The sequence below is a fragment of the Neodiprion fabricii genome, chromosome 6, assembly GCF_021155785.1.
Source record: "Neodiprion fabricii isolate iyNeoFabr1 chromosome 6, iyNeoFabr1.1, whole genome shotgun sequence".
Lineage (NCBI taxonomy): Eukaryota > Metazoa > Arthropoda > Insecta > Hymenoptera > Diprionidae > Neodiprion > Neodiprion fabricii.
Genome location: NC_060244.1, coordinates 8,363,746 through 8,382,791, shown reverse-complemented (window position 1 = coordinate 8,382,791; position 19,046 = coordinate 8,363,746). Strand labels below are relative to the sequence as shown.

The 19,046-nt window shown below is 36.4% G+C and overlaps 2 protein-coding genes across 6 annotated transcripts in view; one reads left to right on the top strand and one right to left on the bottom strand.

Moving 5' to 3' along the window:
- The first annotated feature begins 258 nt into the window (after positions 1-258).
- Positions 259-4,445, top strand: LOC124185651 (caseinolytic peptidase B protein homolog). 2 transcript variants are annotated; one of them, XM_046576608.1, is made up of 10 exons: positions 259-994; positions 1,070-1,122; positions 1,330-1,519; positions 1,723-1,973; positions 2,444-2,534; positions 2,637-2,841; positions 3,190-3,322; positions 3,500-3,712; positions 3,798-4,095; positions 4,224-4,445. In XM_046576608.1, exons 1-10 carry the CDS (start codon positions 634-636, stop codon positions 4,373-4,375), a joined length of 1,947 nt encoding a protein of 648 aa, XP_046432564.1. In that variant the 5' UTR covers positions 259-633; the 3' UTR covers positions 4,376-4,445. The 2 variants fall into 2 exon arrangements, with proteins under 2 accessions (XP_046432564.1, XP_046432563.1); XM_046576607.1 differs by having other exon boundaries at positions 260-994; positions 1,058-1,122.
- Positions 4,446-5,274: 829 nt separating this feature from the next.
- Positions 5,275-19,046, bottom strand: part of LOC124185653 (synaptotagmin-5) — a 60,359-nt gene continuing 46,587 nt past the window's right edge. For all 4 annotated transcript variants that reach the window (XM_046576612.1, XM_046576613.1, XM_046576611.1 and 1 more), the window contains 8 exons: positions 16,673-16,730; positions 15,816-16,035; positions 12,950-13,174; positions 11,434-11,529; positions 10,579-10,852; positions 10,257-10,490; positions 9,946-10,110; positions 5,275-9,878 (listed from right to left, as the gene is read on the bottom strand). In XM_046576612.1, coding sequence (XP_046432568.1) covers positions 9,705-9,878; positions 9,946-10,110; positions 10,257-10,490; positions 10,579-10,852; positions 11,434-11,529; positions 12,950-13,174; positions 15,816-16,035; positions 16,673-16,730 — 1,446 coding nt within the window. In that variant the 3' untranslated portion in view covers positions 5,275-9,704. The remainder of the gene's footprint in view (positions 9,879-9,945; positions 10,111-10,256; positions 10,491-10,578; positions 10,853-11,433; positions 11,530-12,949; positions 13,175-15,815; positions 16,036-16,672; positions 16,731-19,046) is intronic.

Genomic DNA, 19,046 nt, shown 5'->3' with positions numbered 1-19,046 from the left:
TTTCTTCTTTCAATACTCCGTGTCTAGTGTCTTGCAGGTATCTCGCTGCTTTTCGAAATTAGCTTCCAACATGCCGCCAGCAGAAAAAAAACGATCTTGCATCCTTGTCGCTCTGTCAAAGACTGCACATCTGCTTCTCTCACTGCGTTTAACACTGCAAGCAGTAAAATTATCTTAGATTAATGTGTAGTCTGTACAATGCATCCAACAGTTTATCGTTTCAATTTCGTAAATATTAAGCCGTAAATTCACGATCAGATTTGAGGTTAACTAATACACTTGTTTCAAAAACAAGTTTTCCCTGCCGCCGCATTATATTTGGCATTACTTTTATTTTATTAATGTAGCCGATATAGCGCTTCCGAATAATTTTCGTAGAGTTAATTTGATATCCATGGAGTAATATCAGGTAATATTACTACTTCTGAAAGGGTTCCACAGATTACATCAGTCGATTCTCGCAGCTCATCACCATGGCAACGATTCTATTCCAGCGCGATGGACGCCCGCGTAAAATTAACGATGTAACGCAATTAATTTGTCAAGATAATTCGGTGATATTATTTAAGTTCAAGTAACAAAAAAATAAAAAAATTAAAAATAAAACAACGATAAGTGTCAAAATTAATCAAAATGTCACACCTGTGTAACCCGAAATTTCATCCGTTTATAAAATGTTCAAAGAGTTTCGAAATGTTGTTTAATAATTCTTTAAATATAACCAAGAACAGAAAAGTCAGAGACACTTTATATCAGCATAGAAGAGGTTATGCACAATATTTAGCAAAATCAAGAATATCTCACATTTATCCAATCTACAAGTTACTAGACTCTGTTCTCTCTTCGCATTCTGTAACGCCGAAAAATAATCTGTCAAGACCTAACGATAAACCTAACCGCCACTCGGGAAAACATGGTTATAAAAATTTTGGTCTACTTTTAAGCGGGTTCGGTTTAGTGGCAGCCCTCTGCGAATCTCCCGGTCACACCAAAGGTGAGTTTTACATTTTCATTTCATTCTCTATACGCGTCAGAAAATTTTATTAACAATACGTAGTTGATCTTACAGAGAAACGGTTTCTGCGAGCAGCCAAGTTTGGAAACATACCCGAACTTAAAAAGGTAAGCGAACCACTTCTCTCTTTCTGAGAGCGAATTGACTGAATATTGATTTGAAACTTTGCAAGTTACTTACGAAATTTTTGGATTTATCAAAGGTAACAAGTAGTTGTTGTTAATTTGTATGCACAAAAATATTGCTTCTTCTGTTAATTATTAATTCCACCAAAATAAATAAAATTTTCAAAATCACATAATCTATTATCTCAGGTCTTGTCAGAAGGTGTTGATGTGAATACAAGGCATTCCTTAGGATGGACCGCGCTGCAAACTGCTGCAATTAATGCTCAAGTCGATACGGTTAAGTTCTTATTGGAAAAAGGAGCTGATCCCAACGCAGGCGATGGTTTTGTCAACGTGTACAGAACTGCTCTGGAAAAAGGATTACATTCCCTGGACGGTGAGCACACTTTAAAATGAAACTAAATTTGCAATTCACATTATTAATGAGTTCTTTGGCATTGAAAATTTCAAAACCATTGGCTAATTAACATGAACTAATCATTACTTAATTAGATATTAATCGCTGGGATAAACTCATGAAAAAAAATAATTAGCGGTCTACCGGCATCGACAAATTAATAATGTTGGTCTATTTTCAAGTGCTTATGAAGCGCGAGGAAGAATTCTCTGACCGTTTGAATAACAGAGCAAGTTTCCAAGGTTTTACTGCTCTACATTACGCAGTATTAGCTGATTCCACGGCGTGTGTACAGGCTTTATTAGATGCTGGAGCAAATCCAACGATAGAAAACGAATCTGGTTATAGAGCCGTTGAATACGCTAGAGATGGTGAGATGAAAGAAATCCTTATCAAGCACGCTCTTAAGTATGATGAAATACTGAAAAGAAAGGTATGTACTTAGTAGCAAATGGTACACTTTTCATTCGTGTCCTAATCTTGAACAAAGTAATCTCAACGAAAATCATACTTAATAATCCAATTTACCGAGTCAATGTTCAATTTTCTTCTGGAGTGAATATTTCTTAATTCTTACAATTCCGCCTCTTTGGATCGTGTAATCACAAATTACAACGTATGCACGAACACCGAATTATTAAATCATCTCACTACAGATACAATGTATTCAAATTATGCAGTATTTAGACCTGCGATTTTGTAAATGTAAAATTTTTCGTCTAAAAATTGAGTTTGAGATCGTGATCATAATCTTAGATCCATCTCTCCTAGACTATTGGGTCTGAAAATTTGGAAACGGAATAACAATCAAATGTAGAACCAGATATTATGATATTTTAATTACAAATATTGCGCGAGTATTCAAGATTTTTAAATTTATTTCAACTTACTTGTAATTGACAGGAGGCTGAGGAGCGAAGGCGGTTCCCCTTGGAACAAAGATTGAAACAACATATTGTAGGACAAGAAGGTCCTATATCTATAGTTGCCTCAAGTAAGTAATTGTTTAAACATCATATATTAATTATAAAAATGTTGAAAAGCTGGTAATCAAGTGGGCATACATATCTTTGATTGATGGAATAAAATCTTCCAGCAATAAGAAGAAAAGAAAATGGGTGGGTTGACGAGGAACATCCTTTAGTATTTCTGTTCCTGGGGTCATCGGGTATTGGAAAAACAGAACTGGCAAAACAATTAGCAGCTTACATTCACAATAAGCCAGACGGATTCATCCGACTCGACATGTCTGAGTATCAAGAAAAACATGAAATGGCTAAACTAATAGGAGCACCACCAGGGTATGGTAAAACATAAATATGCGATAAAAGCTCTTATTCTTGTATTTATAGGGCATTTTGTGCATGCTAACTCACTACTTAGACTGTATCATAGGTTAACATGCCTGGATATATGGCACCACCATTCAGCTATCTGTCTAACTTACCATACCTTTTCAAAACTCTGGGACAAAGATGTTACGGAGAGTCTGCTATAAAAATTATTACAACAGAATTATTAGGAACCTCAAAAGAAATATCAATTTGACAAATTGTTCTAACCAAATTCATATTTTATTGTAAAGATGATAAATTTCAATAGTTTGACCTTCTATGCAATTTGTAAACTTTGGAATATTCATGTTATAGATACGTCGGGCACGATGATGGTGGTCAGTTAACAAAATTGTTGAAAAAGTGTCCAAATGCAGTTGTCTTATTTGATGAAGTGGACAAAGCTCATCCCGATGTTCTCACAGTTCTTCTACAACTTTTTGATGAGGTACAATTGAATTCCGATTTCGATTATGAAATATTATTCTGTTACATGAAACGAGAGAGTGCGTAAGTTTAATTTTACTCCAAACGTTTGAAATAATAACCATCATAATTATAAAATCTCCTAGTTGCTAACAGCCAACAATTAAAGAAAGTCTCTGATCATTAATTGACCTTTCAGGGTAGATTGACTGATGGAAAAGGTAAGACAATAGAGTGTAAAGATGCGATATTTGTGATGACGTCAAACTTGGCTAGCGAGGAGATAGCTGAGTACGCGATGCAACTCCGTGCAGAGGCTGAGCGAGTCCTAACACAGAGATTAGATAAAAAGTCAGACGAAGACCAAGAGCCAGAGCAGATTGAAATATCTAGAAACTTCAAGGATCGAGTGGTCAGTAAATTGAGAACGAAATGCTCAGTGCAAAACTGTATTCTTTAACATTTTGCATCCATACACTTACGTTCGCTTTGCATAGGTGCGTCCTATACTGAAAGCACATTTTCGCAGAGACGAATTCTTGGGACGAATAAATGAAATCGTTTACTTCCTGCCATTTTCGAGATCAGAATTGATACGGCTTGTGAGTAGGGAACTAGAAGCATGGGCTGTCAGAGCACGCGAAAAACACATGGTAGACTTGAAGTGGGATAGAGAAGTGGAGTCTGTATTGGCAGACGGATACGACACCCACTATGGCGCAAGGTCTATTAAGTACGAGGTGGAGCGGCGTGTTGTCAATCAGTTAGCCGCAGCTCATGAACGTGGCCAATTAGGTAAAGTTATAATGTACCGCTTGGCCTCTATAAAATGGAATAGATTTAAAAAATTTTATACAATGTACTGTACTTACAAGTTTATAGTAACAAGACTGACAATACTGATGCTGACTGTTCAAATTTAGGAAAGGGCTGCTGTGTTCAGCTGAAAACAAGGTGGCACGAGAATGGAGCTAGTATCTGCTTGTCGGTTCGACCACCTGGTGTCAAAGATTTTGTGGACATAGTTGACACTGATAATCTCAATCTGATAAAAAAAGTAAATTCTGTATTTTGAAATGTAAATAATATAACACATGTAATACATCTATCCAATAAAAAGAACCCAGAGAAAAAATACAACAAAATCCGTCGCGTTTGGTGTTTTATATGACTTAACGTTACAACACGTCAGCGATTTTCATAGACCACAAGAAATCGTAAGTTTAATTTTATTCATCCAGCATCGTGATACCTGCACCAAATATTTTATTTTCAATTACTAAACTACCCATTCGATATTTAAATCAATATCCTTCGACAAAAAGTCCAATTTGGTCAAAATCGTGGCTATTCGCGTTGGGCAAAATCGAAACGATAAGCTTGTCCAAAGTGACTTATTTAGGAACTGGAAATCATTGGATTTCCCGACTCTTGTGCACATGAAGATTGAAAACGGTGCACGAATTTGCGGATTTGTGAGTGTCAAAGTAGATTATGTACTTGGTGAATTGATATTCATGGATTCTAACTTTGTACCCAAATATCGGTATTTGTTCTAACTTATAATTAAGTTGTGCGGGTAAATAAACTTTTCAAACGGCCCAGTTGCCGCATGTTATTTGCGTTTGCGTTTCTGAACAGAAATTCAATGTTTATTTGTTGACAACGAAGATTGCGATAAGCTACACCAATATACGATAGTGGCTGTGTTCTGAAATCAAATGAACCGGGATTGCTCTCGCCAGTTTTGCATCTCTGTCTTACCACTCGTGAGTTGATTACAAACTTTGTATCTGGCAAATTATTTCACAGCACATCGTAAATCTGTTGTACCCTATGTGTGGGTATGCCTATGCCCAATTACAAACGTGTAACAATTAGGGCAAGAAATTCGATTCCATCACAACAATCAAAGATTGTCTATTAACTGAATTAGTCTCATGATTTTTTAACATTGATTAAAATTCTGTCACATTTGTGCAAACAACTTTATTTCACTGTTTTTAAACGACGATATTATACTCGGGATACGTGACAATAAAATATTAAACGCACATCACATTTAGGACACATTATGTGTTTGTTTGGTTTTTTTTTTTTTTTTTTACCTCTCCGTACGAGTAAATATACCGAGTTACTTCCGTATTGCGCCCTACAGAAACTCCTAATTATAAGCAAATCAGAGAACAAGGAGCTACTACTCAGAGTGAACTTGTACCCTGATTTGCCTATATTTAGTAGTCCCTATGGGACGCATCATTGAAATAACCCAGTATATATAATAATGTATTTACGTATATTCAAATACGAATGTATATATGCGCAAGTATAATTAGTGCACTGAGCAAAGTGAAAATGTTCAATTCGTCGAAATCAATAATATATGTATAGCGATGACAATTATGGGAATACAATTTTACAGAAATTACTTTTAGTGTAAATTTTTAACAGCCAAAATACGAAATCTAGTCTTTTTAGAATTATTTCTGGCTAAAGTGCTGAATAATTTGATTCTTAGTTTCCTACAATTAGGGTTTGACATTTTATAACGTGTATGCATACACATTGAATAGGATTTTGAGGTTTGCCTTTACAATTGCAGACAAAACAGTTCTATTGATTCATGTATCCAGCAGTATAATTATTAATAAATGTATAGAGACATCTATACAGGGTGATCCAGGAATACTGCTCCATATACTATCAATGTGTTCCTCGTGAAAATCTGTGGTTGATAATGATAATTTTTTTTATTTCTCATAGGAATTTTGTCGTTTGAAAATTACAGTCGTTTGAAATTGGCTAATCCAGTAAAATCTCATGGTTCAGAACAGACCGAAATCGAGGCTAGCGGATCGTGATTTAATCATCACGGACTCGGCAGCTGTCCTGAAGATGCTACCGGATTGGTAAATTTCAAACGGCTGTAATTCGCAAACGACAAATTTCCTATTGAACGTAAAAAACGTTTCAGTCGCAGATTTTCACGAGGAACGAATTGGTAGCCTGTGGGACGATAGTTCTTGGTCGACCTGTATGCTCTGCATATATATATATATAGATATTGTATGTATACGTATATAACACTGTGTATAATATATTAAATTTTCACCGTACATAAGTATATATAGAACATTGTAGATATCTGATATATATATATTTGTGTGTATTAATAATATATTATATAAGTTTAAGCGTACGATTCGGACCATGCTCATATCGAGTCATATGGTGTCTCTGACTACTCCCAGTAGGCAATATATATATATATATACATATATATGTATATGTATAATATATCAATAGTTTTTCTTAAATAGTTATATATTTATATGTATTTGTATATTTATTTTTCAATAACTGAATAACATTAACATTAGCTCTTTTTTGGTAATAGACATGTATATATATATATATATATATATATATATAGTTAATCGTAATATTTTAATATGCTCTTGCACAGACGTCGTATATACACGGAGTGTCCTATTTTCAATTACCCATTAGGAAATTTGGAAAAATATAAAACGAGACACCCAGAGAAGAGGTTTCGGACGAAAGTTGAAAAGTTTGTGAGGTAAGGGTACAAAATTTGGCAGCATTAGTATCATAATTTTTGTATAGGTGACACGCTTTCGGATAATTTTAGTATTCACCGTTATTTTCAACAAATATCGATTTCTAATGAAACTCTTGGTTGCAGTCAAGTTGAATTTCAGCTAATTCCACCCACTTCGTAACTTCAAATTGTTTGTAGTTACAAGTTGCGTGAAAAAAAAAATAGGGAATTTACGTAAAACATTTCGAGAAATGGCCACCTGCAACTTCTCGAGAGTATAAATTGAGTTATATGTAAGTATTAAAGTATCTTCAATCAGATGATATTGCAATTTTGCAGTCACCCTTGGAATCCTTCAGTTTGTGCATAAGACTTTATTCACCATTTCACTTATTCTCTGTTTTCTAAAAATGAGAATGAGTAATTTAAAACGGGATGCTCTGTATATAGGGTGTTTGACTTTAACAAACCTGCTACGAGCATGTCTTCAAAACTTACCAAAGTACCGAAAAATGTAGTTTCAAATAAAAGTTGCTGGCCGTGGCGATGGTTTTAAATATCTTTACGCCAATGTTCTTCGGATATTTTAGAGTGATTCAGTTTTTTTCATACCGTACTTGAAAAAAGGTCTGTCAAAGTAAGCTTGAAAATTATGAATACGGATTCGTAGTTTGAATAATAATGAAAACGTATCATTTTTTTCAATGAAAATTAACTTAATCTTCATTACTGTTTTTGGAAAGGGTTTACTTCTTCTAGCTTTTTGCGTCAATAAATTGTTACCGTCCGCTGCATCAGCTTAATTTAAGTTATAAAACAGATCGATAAAATAAGATAGTTCCGTTGAGGAAATATAAACAGTTTCGAAATGACCAAAGTATGTCGAAGTAGACAAATTTAATTGATTTTCCCCCCATGAAAATGAGGCAAATTTTATTTGTAAAATCTGTCCGAATGTCCATTACTTAGAGAACTATCAAAGCGGATTAATTGAAATGGAAACTCTGTATAACATGTATCATATGATGTATCATAGAATCGATATATTCAATAATACGATTCGGTAAATGCAATCGACGTATATTTGTATATTGCTACGGTATAATGGATTTCCATAATTACATAACATTGAACTGTTTATTTGTTTCTTTTTTTTCCGTTTTTTTTTTTTTTTCTTAATTTTCTTTTTGTTCAGAACATAAGCTGAATGAACGTCAATGTTTGATTGAAAATTGTATAGCAATCGCGATATGTCGGATTTTGGTCACGCAAGTTTTCGTTAACGATAAGGTAAAAAGTATCATGTAATGTATATTAGACTTAAGTCACACTGTACACAGTTTGAAACTGGAGCTTGAGGTTTAGTGTTTTCACGTGAAATATATCTTCTTTTTTAAATTTAATTTCAAAATTTTTTTGAACCAACGACGAGAATAAATGATATTATTCAACGTATCTCTCAATAACGACATAATTAATTTCATGCTAATGTATTTGAATTATACTTTTGATCGAACATTATTAAATCCTTATGGGGGGCATACATCGATCATTATACCTGATTTAATTATCACTATAATACTTCGTACGTGTATAATATACATATACAATATTCATATTCACGATTAGTTTACATCGCAATATATATTATAGATCATGCATTTTTATGTTGCTTTGCTTTATCCCTGTGTATACGTACAATAATTTTATTAGAATTTCGAGCGCAAAGTGTTGTTGTTCTATTTTTTCTCCTTCTTCTTTCCATTTTGTTTCGCTCTTTTAATAATTATTTTTCATATTTTACTATCAATGTTATATATATATATGTATATATATATATTATATAAAACATTCAATAAGACATAATTACCAGGCCACAATTCATGAAAATTGTACGGTCCGCATTAGGTAGGCCTTTTATTTTTTGTATAATTTTCCAAATTTTCTATTAACTTATAACCGCTTATATACCGTACATCATATAATTATATATTTATATTCATATTTGTGTATATTTTAATTCATTCGTCTATTTATACATCATAATAATGTTGTTTCATTCGTTATATATATTTATAATTTGAGACCTGTTTCGGGTTTAGTTGGACGCATATTATATGTATATGTATAATCGTATATTCTTTCTCGCGTCGTAGGTATGTACATATTACATATGTTACGTGCGTCGACTCCTCTTATTTTTCTTGTCCCTACATATATTCTTGTACTTTGTTTGCCTGACCATACCTATAACAATCGCATACGCGTAATCGTCATTTATTTAATAAATATTCATTTCAAATTCTAATTGACGGTTCTCTTCGTTGGTGCGGTGTGCAATCGGATGAATACATTGTAAACTTTTGTCTCTCTATGATTTGTCCTAAGTGAGAAACAAAAATCCAAGGTTCTGTATACAAAAATTGAAAGAAAAAAGAATAAACAAGCTTCCGTTACGTCTTTGTTTTGCTTCATCTTCATCAGTCTACCTGTTGGGAGATTTATTTATTTTCTCTCTATAAATGCGTCAAATTTGCATGAAAAATGTATATATGTATATAATATACTTGCCGAAATTATTTGATAGAATGAATTGACATTAAATCGAATAAGAATCAATCAGTTGTCATATATAATGTATAATTTGAGACAGGCCGTGTCAATCGATCGGGTGTAATATAAGTATGCGTAATGATATTAATTCCTGTATTTTCTTTAGGTCTCCTCGGACAATTTCAATGACGCCTCTTCTCCACATGCTCGTCGTTGAATACAGTTAATAGCGTATTTGTTTCTCTTTAGTACGACTAGCGACTGTATCTTGAGTTACGTCAACGTTGTACTAATGAAGCGGATGCCACATGGCGATTGCCTTGGACGGAGATTGGGTCGCCAAAAGCCAATGATCTCGGCCCAAACTGTCCGCCTTGTCGCCGCTGACCAGGTTCGATCCTGGACCAACGGTGCAAATACCAACGGGCGTGTTATTTCCGCTGTTCGAATCCAGCACGCAGATCTATGGATCAAAGTTTCCAGATCCTGGGTCAGATTTACGCATCGAGAATAATAATTACACAACGTACCTCTATGGACGACGAGGAGATCGCCGACTGTGGAACATTGAAGGAAAATGACTCGTTCCAAACCGGATCTCTGGTACCCTTTTGGGTTTTGGTTTTTCTCTTCTTAACTTTCGTACCTCCGGATAGAAGGTAGACTTTGACAAATGGATCGAGACACTCTTTGTCCTGTCGGATAATATGTAAGATAAGTTGAAGTTCGGTCTGTCTTACAGTTTTTTTTCCTGGCGATGTCGTTCTTGACGATCGTCGATCAGAAGCTGGATTCCGCGATTTGTTTCCAGTTTTGAGCTTGAGGAATGGCTTCACCTTACCTGAGGAGGGAATAGGTTTCGAGCTTTCAGCATGGCAACGGTGAGCAGCTCTGCTTTTGAGAGATAGGAAAGAGACAGCAGTACTTCCTGCCTTTCTCCCGGTGGTTTTCTCTCACGGGCGATTTCGCCCCAAATCTCAACCGAAGACGTCGACGACACCAGTTCCAACCTGTCCATCATCACCCGGACCGATCCAATAACGTCGTTTCTCGAATAGCGGTCATAGTCGAAAACCTACAATGCGGAAAAAGACACACGTGACGTAGCTAATCGAATAATTTTCAAGCAAGCTGACACAATCGATCGCGGAATAAATCATTGCCTGTAGCACGAGAGTTTTGTCCTGCAGTTCCTCGTAGCTGACTGGAAACTTGAAGTGTTCGTCAAAGAAAGGATTCGGGTTGTCACGGTAGACCGAGGTCTGCCTCTTCCTCGTGTCCACCTCGGGATTCAGGGTCAATTTTACGTATGGATCGTTGAATCCACCCTGATCACTGCCCGCTAAATCGTGCGCTTCGATCAGGTGAACGTTCAAGTCCGATCTGTCAAAGTCGTACTGCAGACGCAGGTGAAGTCTGCCTAGACTGGGTCCGGACCTGCAATGCGATTGGCTTTGGAAAGGGGTTCGATGTTTGAAACTCATCGTCGGTTATTATGAAGTAGACATTTTTTTTTGTCATTGACGATATTCCAATTTTGAATGGGGTCTCTCTAAAATTTTTTCTCTTATCATTTCAGATTAATTGTTGGTTTTTGCTCAAGTTTTTTTTGAAAGACCTACCCTTCTTGGGGTTCTATAAAATTTTCTGAAATTCTCTTGTATCTCACTTTATTTCGTTATATTCTGTGAAAAACGTTATATATTCCGCATGAATTACTGTCCATGTTCATGTGAATTTCCAGCCTCGTATATATTAATAAACGTTTCATTTCGTTCATATTACATATTTACACGCGACATGAATCGAAAATTAAATTTGAATTCAGTCGAGGGGGAATGGTTTCACCTTAGGACGCGTTGGTATACGTGGCCAATTGCTACACCCTGAAAAACGATCTATTCAAACCAGGCAACGCATTCTTGTACTCGGTTTGCTCGTGGTCTGGTTTGATCTAGTAAGTCCATCGACACTGTTCACGAACTTTCAGTAATCGTAATTCGAAGAAAGTTTCAAACCTGCGCGTATCGATGAGTAGCGGACCATCCCTGCGGGGGTAAAGATCCGGCTGCAGAGAGCCGAGGGGTGAAGTAGGTAGCGTGGGACCTGTGTCGCTGTAAAATTTGTCAAAAGTATGAAGCTGTACACTGAGAAAAATTGAGAAAAATTGAGTAAAACAGGTATCGTTAAAAAAACTGTTTGAACATTGTTGAAATTACGAAAAACGAGGTACGCCTAACCATTTTGCGCTATTGTCGATCCTTTTTTGGTAATTTCAACGCTAAATCAGTTTCTTCGGTATACTCTACTATTTTTAGTTAAATAAGGCTTTAACATCGATTTATTGTTGCAAAAGCGTTAAATTTTCGCAACGGTTACAAGAAAATATATCAACAGCGATCGTACTGAGAAAGAATAGTAACGGATACTAGACTTTCCGGTAACAGCTGGAAAACTAATTTTCATTTTGTACCTTGAACTATATTTTTCGATTCTGATAAAAAATGAAAATAGTTAAGGACTGAGCGGTAACCGGAACTAAAAATTTCTCTCAGTGTATGATAACAAGGGTGTAAACCGGCGAATGCCGATCTCTGCCGAAAGCCGCAAGGCACGGGGGTGGAGAATTTTGTACGGCGTGGAAGAATTTCTTGACACAACGCTCGGTACGCAGTAATACGTCCTTTGATAAACGATGATTAAGAGAAAATTTCCTTTCAGGATTGCGTGCAAGCTGCAGCTCCGAATCAATTGATTAACGGGAGGAACCCAGCTTAGTAAGCCGAAAAGTAAGTGGTGTTCGAGAATTTTTTCGACAAGGAAAAATTGAATGGATATTTTTTAAACTCTGACGATCTTTTATTACCAGTTTGAACCACACATGGTAATTTTTTCAAGTCATTTGTACGATATTTGGTCGAGTTATTAACTACGTCCTGCAGCAGGTCTTCGCTCGTGTTGGCAATTTAATGCGTAGATTCTGGAGTTCGCAGTTTTGGTCTGAAACCAACGGAACTGAATTTTTTTCATTGTTTAGATTATTTCTGAGAACATGAACATGCCGTTGTGGTAATTGCGTTGTTTAAAGTTCCCACTTCGGATTTCAAAAATCTATTAAAAACAATTGTCAAAAATGACACCATCTTTTTAAAACACGTGTAAAACATTAAACTTTCGACTCTAATAGGTAGATTTAGATTAATGTTATCAGAAATAATCCGAACGATGAAAAAAATTCAGTTTCGTTGATTTCAGATGAAAATTGCGATCTCCAGAGTGTACGAATTAAATTGCCAACGCGAACGAAGAAGACCTGCTTTGAAACGTAGTTAATAACTCGATCAACTATGATTCAAATGAGTTGAAAAAATTACCATATGTGGTTCAAACTGGTAATAAAATATCTTCATAGTTTAAAAAAATATCCATTCAATTTTTCCTTGTCGAAAAAATTCGCGGAAACCACTTACTTTGAAGGAACCAAAGGCAGGTTCATCCCTTAACGGGGGCGAACCCCTGTTGTATAATATTTACCTTCCGGATACCCTCGGGGGTGGAATGAGAAGAGGCGAGAGACACCGAGCTCTGTGGGCGACTCCTGCCGATCCGCAGGACACGGATGAGCTCGTGATGGTGGCTAAAGACACGAGGGAGCTTTGCGAGGGCGATGCGGTTCCGCTAAGGGCGCCGCTGCCGCAGCAGCTTGCAGGACTGGCGCTCCGGGCGTCCAAGGATGCGGCGCGGGCAGGAGATGGCGACCTAAGAGGAGGACCTTAGAACCTTGCGCTTTATCGCAAGCGGACGCAGAGGCGAGCACTTATGAGGGTTTCATACGGGCGAATAAAGTGGGTCAATTTTGGGAATTTCTACGTCTTGAGTTTATTTTATTCAAAAGTAAGCAGATCGATCGCTTCATTTGCATCTTTTTAAATTACAGCCAATCAACGGGAAGCATTTTTATCAACAATAACGTAAGCCAGTTCGTTCTTCGACGTGTTTTGCGGTGCCTATGATGCTGCAAAAAAGGCTCGAGTCGATTTGCTTCAAATTTGGTGATAGTTATATTTTCCCATAACTTTATCCTCTTTGCTACGATCACTATTCTTATTGTTTGTTTTTTTTTTCTTAATGATAAACACATTTTTTCGTAATTAAATAACAAACGCATAAATTTTTTACTGAAAATCGACTTCCATCTTCGAACAACAGTCATTTTATTTTGAAAAAAAATGAAATCTTGGCAAAGTTTCCGAGATATCCTGAAAATCGCAAAACATATCATCGAGCGAAATGGTTGACGTTGTAATAGTCAATAACAATGCTGTTCGTTAATTGATTTTATTAAAAATTAAATTCGAATGAAACTTGATCCACGTAGTTTCGAACAAATCGAACTCTGATCGAATCGAATAATTAATTACCGAGTTATAAATTCCCAAGATTCAACCACCTCTTCAACGTTCTATTCGTATATACCCCTGTAATAGAATGCTATTGTATGTCGTTACCGAGCGAGTAAAACGTAACTTATTTTGATTATTATTAGTGCCTAATCATCGTTGATCGAAAAACCTTGCAGTTAGCGTAATTCTACAATATGCAATTCCGAACACAGATATCGAAAATTAATGTTTGTTTTACGCAAGAATGCACTGTAAACAAATCTTTAGGTATGAATTTTCCAACGTTCTAATTCTCGCATGAAAAACATAAGTTTGGGGAAACTGTTTTGTTCGGTGTAAATTTCCTGTGGAATTACGTTGGCTGTGACGATTTTACATAAGTGATACGCACGGGCTATGATAATGCTAAAATAAGAGACACCTTACTCGGTCGTTAAAGGCTGACAGGACAAAGAAAAATTTCATTATTGAAGTTACCAGAAATCCAGAAAATTCTGGTCAAACGGTTATTGTTGTAATAGCTGTGTAAATATTGTTGGAATTAAAAGAAACTCTCGTGCAATTGACAATGTAATGTGATTATAGTTATCACTACCACATTTCTTGGTTATCGCAACATTAAATCTGTTGGTTTGGTTGACCATATTTTCTCAGTAAATAAGGCCTTGTCATCAACTGACTGTTGTACCAACATTAAATCAATGCGATAGTAACAAGACAATAATTACCGTAATCGAAAATAATATTAACACATACTGGATTTTGTATAAAAAGCTACCAAGCTCATTTTCGCCTAGTACCCATAAATATGTTTTTCGGTTACAGTAAAAAATAAAAAAGAAGCAAAAGCTGTGTACAGTAGGGTGGTTTTCATTTTGGATGTTTTTAATCTTTGACTTGGCCGCGCCCCAGATTGGTTCAAATAAATAAATAAAAATCTCCTTCAAACCTCAGATCTCTGAGTGAAGTTTATCACATAAAAACACACATGTTTTACTACAGTTTTAGTGTATATTTTTCCGCAGGACAAATTGTTAGTAAATAAAAATCCGTTACTGTGAGAAATCAGCGATCATTAATTATTGTCTAATAAAAAACATCGGCATCGTCTATGAAATATTCTATGTCAGCTGTACCCAATTATAATTTGACTTCTTCGTGAGTTTTATACCAGCTTACAATTGCCACAAAATATTCCATCGACGATGCTGATATTTTAATCAAATATTATAGGATCAATGCTGATCGATTTCTTGCACTTATAAATATTTTCATAACAGTTAGTCCACCGACCAAACATACGTGTACTAAAAATTGAGTAAAAATGTGTATATTTCGAATGGCAAATTTGACAGACCTTTCGAGAGGGTTTAGGGTTCAGGGTTGAGCACTGAGAAGAATTTCATTTGTTATAGTAACTAGAAAAATTCAGTAAAGCAGGTATCGCGAAAAAACTGTTTGAATATTGCTGGAATTATGAAAAACGAGGTACACGTAACCATTTTGCGCTATTGTCGATCCTTTTTTGGTAATTTCAACGCTAAATCAGTTTCTTCGGTATACTCTACTTTTTTTAGTTAAACAAGGCTTTAACGTCCGATTTATCGTTGCACAAGCGTTAAATTTTCGCAACGGTTACAAGAAAATATATAAACAGTGATCGTGATGAGAAAGAACAGTAACGGATACCAGACTTTCCGGTAACAGCTAGAAAACTAATTTTCATTTTGTATCTAAAAAATGAAAATAGTTAGGACCTAGCGGTAACCGGAACTATAAATTCCTCTCAGTGAGGGTTGAAAGAGATACTTGTGTGTTTAAGGAGATTAATATTTATTTATCTCGAACCAGTTTCGTTGGCGGGGTCTCGAAAAAGTCCAAAACAAGGACCACCCTGTTGTATAATACGATGTGAACCGTATGTAGAAACTTGTCTGGACCCGTAGCAGCCACGTGTATTTTATACGGCAAACAGAGCGGGGTGAAGTGTTAATCACCTCGAACCCCTGCTCGGGGGGTATGAAGAGGCGGTGTGGGCGGCGTCAAGGTAGTGACGACCGTCCGGACCGAAAGCTCTGATCTGCGGAGACGAGCCTCGGTGAACCGAGGACCCAGATGCTCCCTCCAACGAGCTTTGCGAGCTCACGGATGGCGTTCTCGCCAGCGGCCTTCCTCCCCCTCCAGGGTAGCTGCGACTCTGATGAGGCAGCCCGCCACCTGAAGGAGCGATTATTTTCGTTCGTTAATTTCCGGCCATTGAATTCATTCCGCGATTATGATCGATGGATCAGGCGAGAGGAAAGCTCGTGTGGGGTTGATTCTTTGTACCTACCGTTTTGGGGGGAAGTAACACGGCCCTTGTCACGTTGAACGGATATTGTAATTGGAAGAGATATTTTTCAGATTCGTCAGTTCACGGAATTAAAATGTTTTACGGTTCAGGGTTTCCTATCAATGTGTACAGCTGTTTTTATAATAAAAATTTAGTTCTCCGGAAAGAAAATTATTTATTCGAGTACCAGCAGATTTGAAAAATCGAATCAAACTATCCTGAGATCAGGATTAGTGAAAATACTTCTTTTTTCAAAGTAGCCTGAATTCATTTAAATAGCTCATCCGTGTGCAGCGACGAGAAATTATTGCTATAAAATTTTAATCGTCAATTTCTGATCATCACACACGAAGTTAAAATAAATTTGAGAAAATCTGTCGTAACCACCTTTGTAATCTTATTTTCTTTTCCATTTCTGCATTACTCGTTACTCGCGTACTCTTTTCCGAAGACATATTATTCCCACTACACGAGTTTATCGTCTGGAGAATATTTATTTATATAAAGTGTGAAAAGGTTTACCTGATTCCGTAACAGCCGACGGCTGAACGGCGTGCTGTTCCTTGGCGACATTGAATTCCTGAAACATCGAGTAGAACGAGGGTGTTGAAAATTTCAGAATCAGCCAGTATCTATAAGCATGGAAAATAATGTTTGCACGCAAAATTAGAGAGACGGATAAGTAGTCTCTGAAACTGAAGCTGGGCAATATTTCCGAGCATCATCTGAGTGGAAGAGAATAGAACGACACTGTGTTATATACACGGTGAAAAGTAATTAAAAGTATTGAAGAAAGGAGTTGACATCGTGCCGGGTGTACAAACGCCGTTTGTTTTACCCTTCTCTATAATTACTCAGAAATGATTACCGCTGCAATTAACTACCAACCGTCATACATTTTCCGATGCTTAATTTTATTCACGACACCATGCCCTATATTTGTCCTTATTTAATTATATCCATGTATGTAGGTACATGTTACGGTAGTTTTAGCACTTTATTACAATTTAACTCTTCCTTTTTAAAATTTTCCAACGAATGATCGATCAGAAAAGTATATATGTATAGAATACATCTATATATATGTATATATATATATATATATATGTATTATACCGCGGTACTTTAAGAGACTTGAAATAAACTTTACACCTGAGCTGTAATAAAAAACAAGAGGGTATCGGTATCAGTGTTTATTAATGTGCGTGACAATATTGGACAACTTTGAATTCTCTGTCTCAGACAAGTCGAACAAATTACGAAGACAAGAGTCTCAGAAAGGAGAAAACCAAAAATACTACATTAGGAAATAAAATACAACCAAGAAACCTTAAACTAATCAAAAACAAACCAACAAAATTGAAAGCAAAAGAAACAGAGAAACAATGAACACAAGTACAACGATAGAAAATAAAAATTACAGAGAAGCAAAGTTGAACAAGGTAAAAGTATAGAGACGTAGGTCTGTTTGCATAAAATAAAACTAAAGATAAAATAAGAATAATCACAAATATAAAAATTCAAATTACAGTCATAAATAATTAGAAAATACATCAGATGAAAATGAAAAGCAAAGTCAGAAAAGAAGGTAAACAATCGTATTTATGTGTTTTTTATATATCAATAAAGTTTGAGAAATCGATCCAAGTAATCGTCTCCCACGAGGCTTCAAACTTGTCAATAAGTTCATCGCGCAGGGCGTGTTCATGTGAGAGTGCAGTGTGTGGAGAAAAAATGATAAAGAATAAAAAACGAGTTATAAAAAGGAGGGGGGTGGGGTGAAAAAAGAAAAGAGGATTCGTCAGTGTCTGTTCTAAAGTGCCGACCCTCTTTCCATCAGCTGGTGAACATACATGCACGATCTACGAATTTATACCTATACACATACGAGGGTATTTCAGAATAAATAATTTACGATTTTCGACCATGCCAACCCCTGAAAACTTTTTTTAGGTTAAAAGAAAGATTCTGTCAAAATATTAGCATTTCAAGATGTATTGAAGATCGCGCTAGGTTGATTTTTCAATTTTTCAAGTTTTCTGTATATACGAAGAATCGCGAATAAACATTTTTGTTTATTTCTTGCATCGATTTACGTCACAAATAAAACCCAGACTTTTAATATTGAGTATCCAGTTGAAGTTTTCGAAGTTTATCCTGACGACTTTTTCATTATTAATTCAATCTCCTAAAATACTTATAATTTAATATGATCTCTTAATTTATGAGAATAAGATTCCCGGTTGATACATCGTTATGTTACGGATCGTGATCTTCGTGTATCTGAATACAAATGTCAGGAAAGAAATAATAGCTAAAGTGCTCCACCGTGATTCTTCAAAAATTCAAAAAAAAAAGTGAAAAATCAAATAACCCCGATCTTCCATAAAACGCAGACCGCTCACCTTTTTACATAATCCTTCTTTTAACCCAAACAAACTTTTTAGGAGGTGCCACTGTGGGAAAACGTTAATTAATTATTTTTTCTACGCGTGTTGCAACGCGTCTCCTTGCCTATCTATCTATCAGTGTGTCTATCTATTTTCGGGGAGAGGGGTACGACTTTCACTGTTCGTGGTCTCTCGATACAGTGCGAATGCCTCGGCGGCATATCGGATAGAGGAGGGTGGATATGGCGTAGATGGGTGGCTGGCTGTTGCACGGGCTGCCTTCGCCAAGTATAAAGCTCGACGAACTTTCTCCCCGCGCTGGTTAGACGAGCTTCGAAGAAGGACGAGGGATGGGACGAGATGGGGGGAGGGGTGGGAGGGTAGCTCGAAGCCACCCTCCGCCACGGGTCGATACTCTCCGAGTGGCGCGAGCGACCGGAGCAACTGGGGCGACTGTTATGGGGATGGTGGGGTGGGTGGCGTCAAGGGGCGCCGGAGGGGGGAAT

Excerpts from the sequence above, each read along its gene's own strand:
- LOC124185651 (XM_046576607.1), top strand. The coding sequence starts at position 634 with ATGTCACACCTGTGTAACCCGAAATTTCATCCGTTTATAAAATGTTCA. Across the intron at positions 3,713-3,797 it reads GAAACTTCAAGGATCGAGTG|GTGCGTCCTATACTGAAAGC; the intron begins GTCAGTAAATTG and ends CGCTTTGCATAG. Across the intron at positions 4,096-4,223 it reads TCATGAACGTGGCCAATTAG|GAAAGGGCTGCTGTGTTCAG; the intron begins GTAAAGTTATAA and ends GTTCAAATTTAG.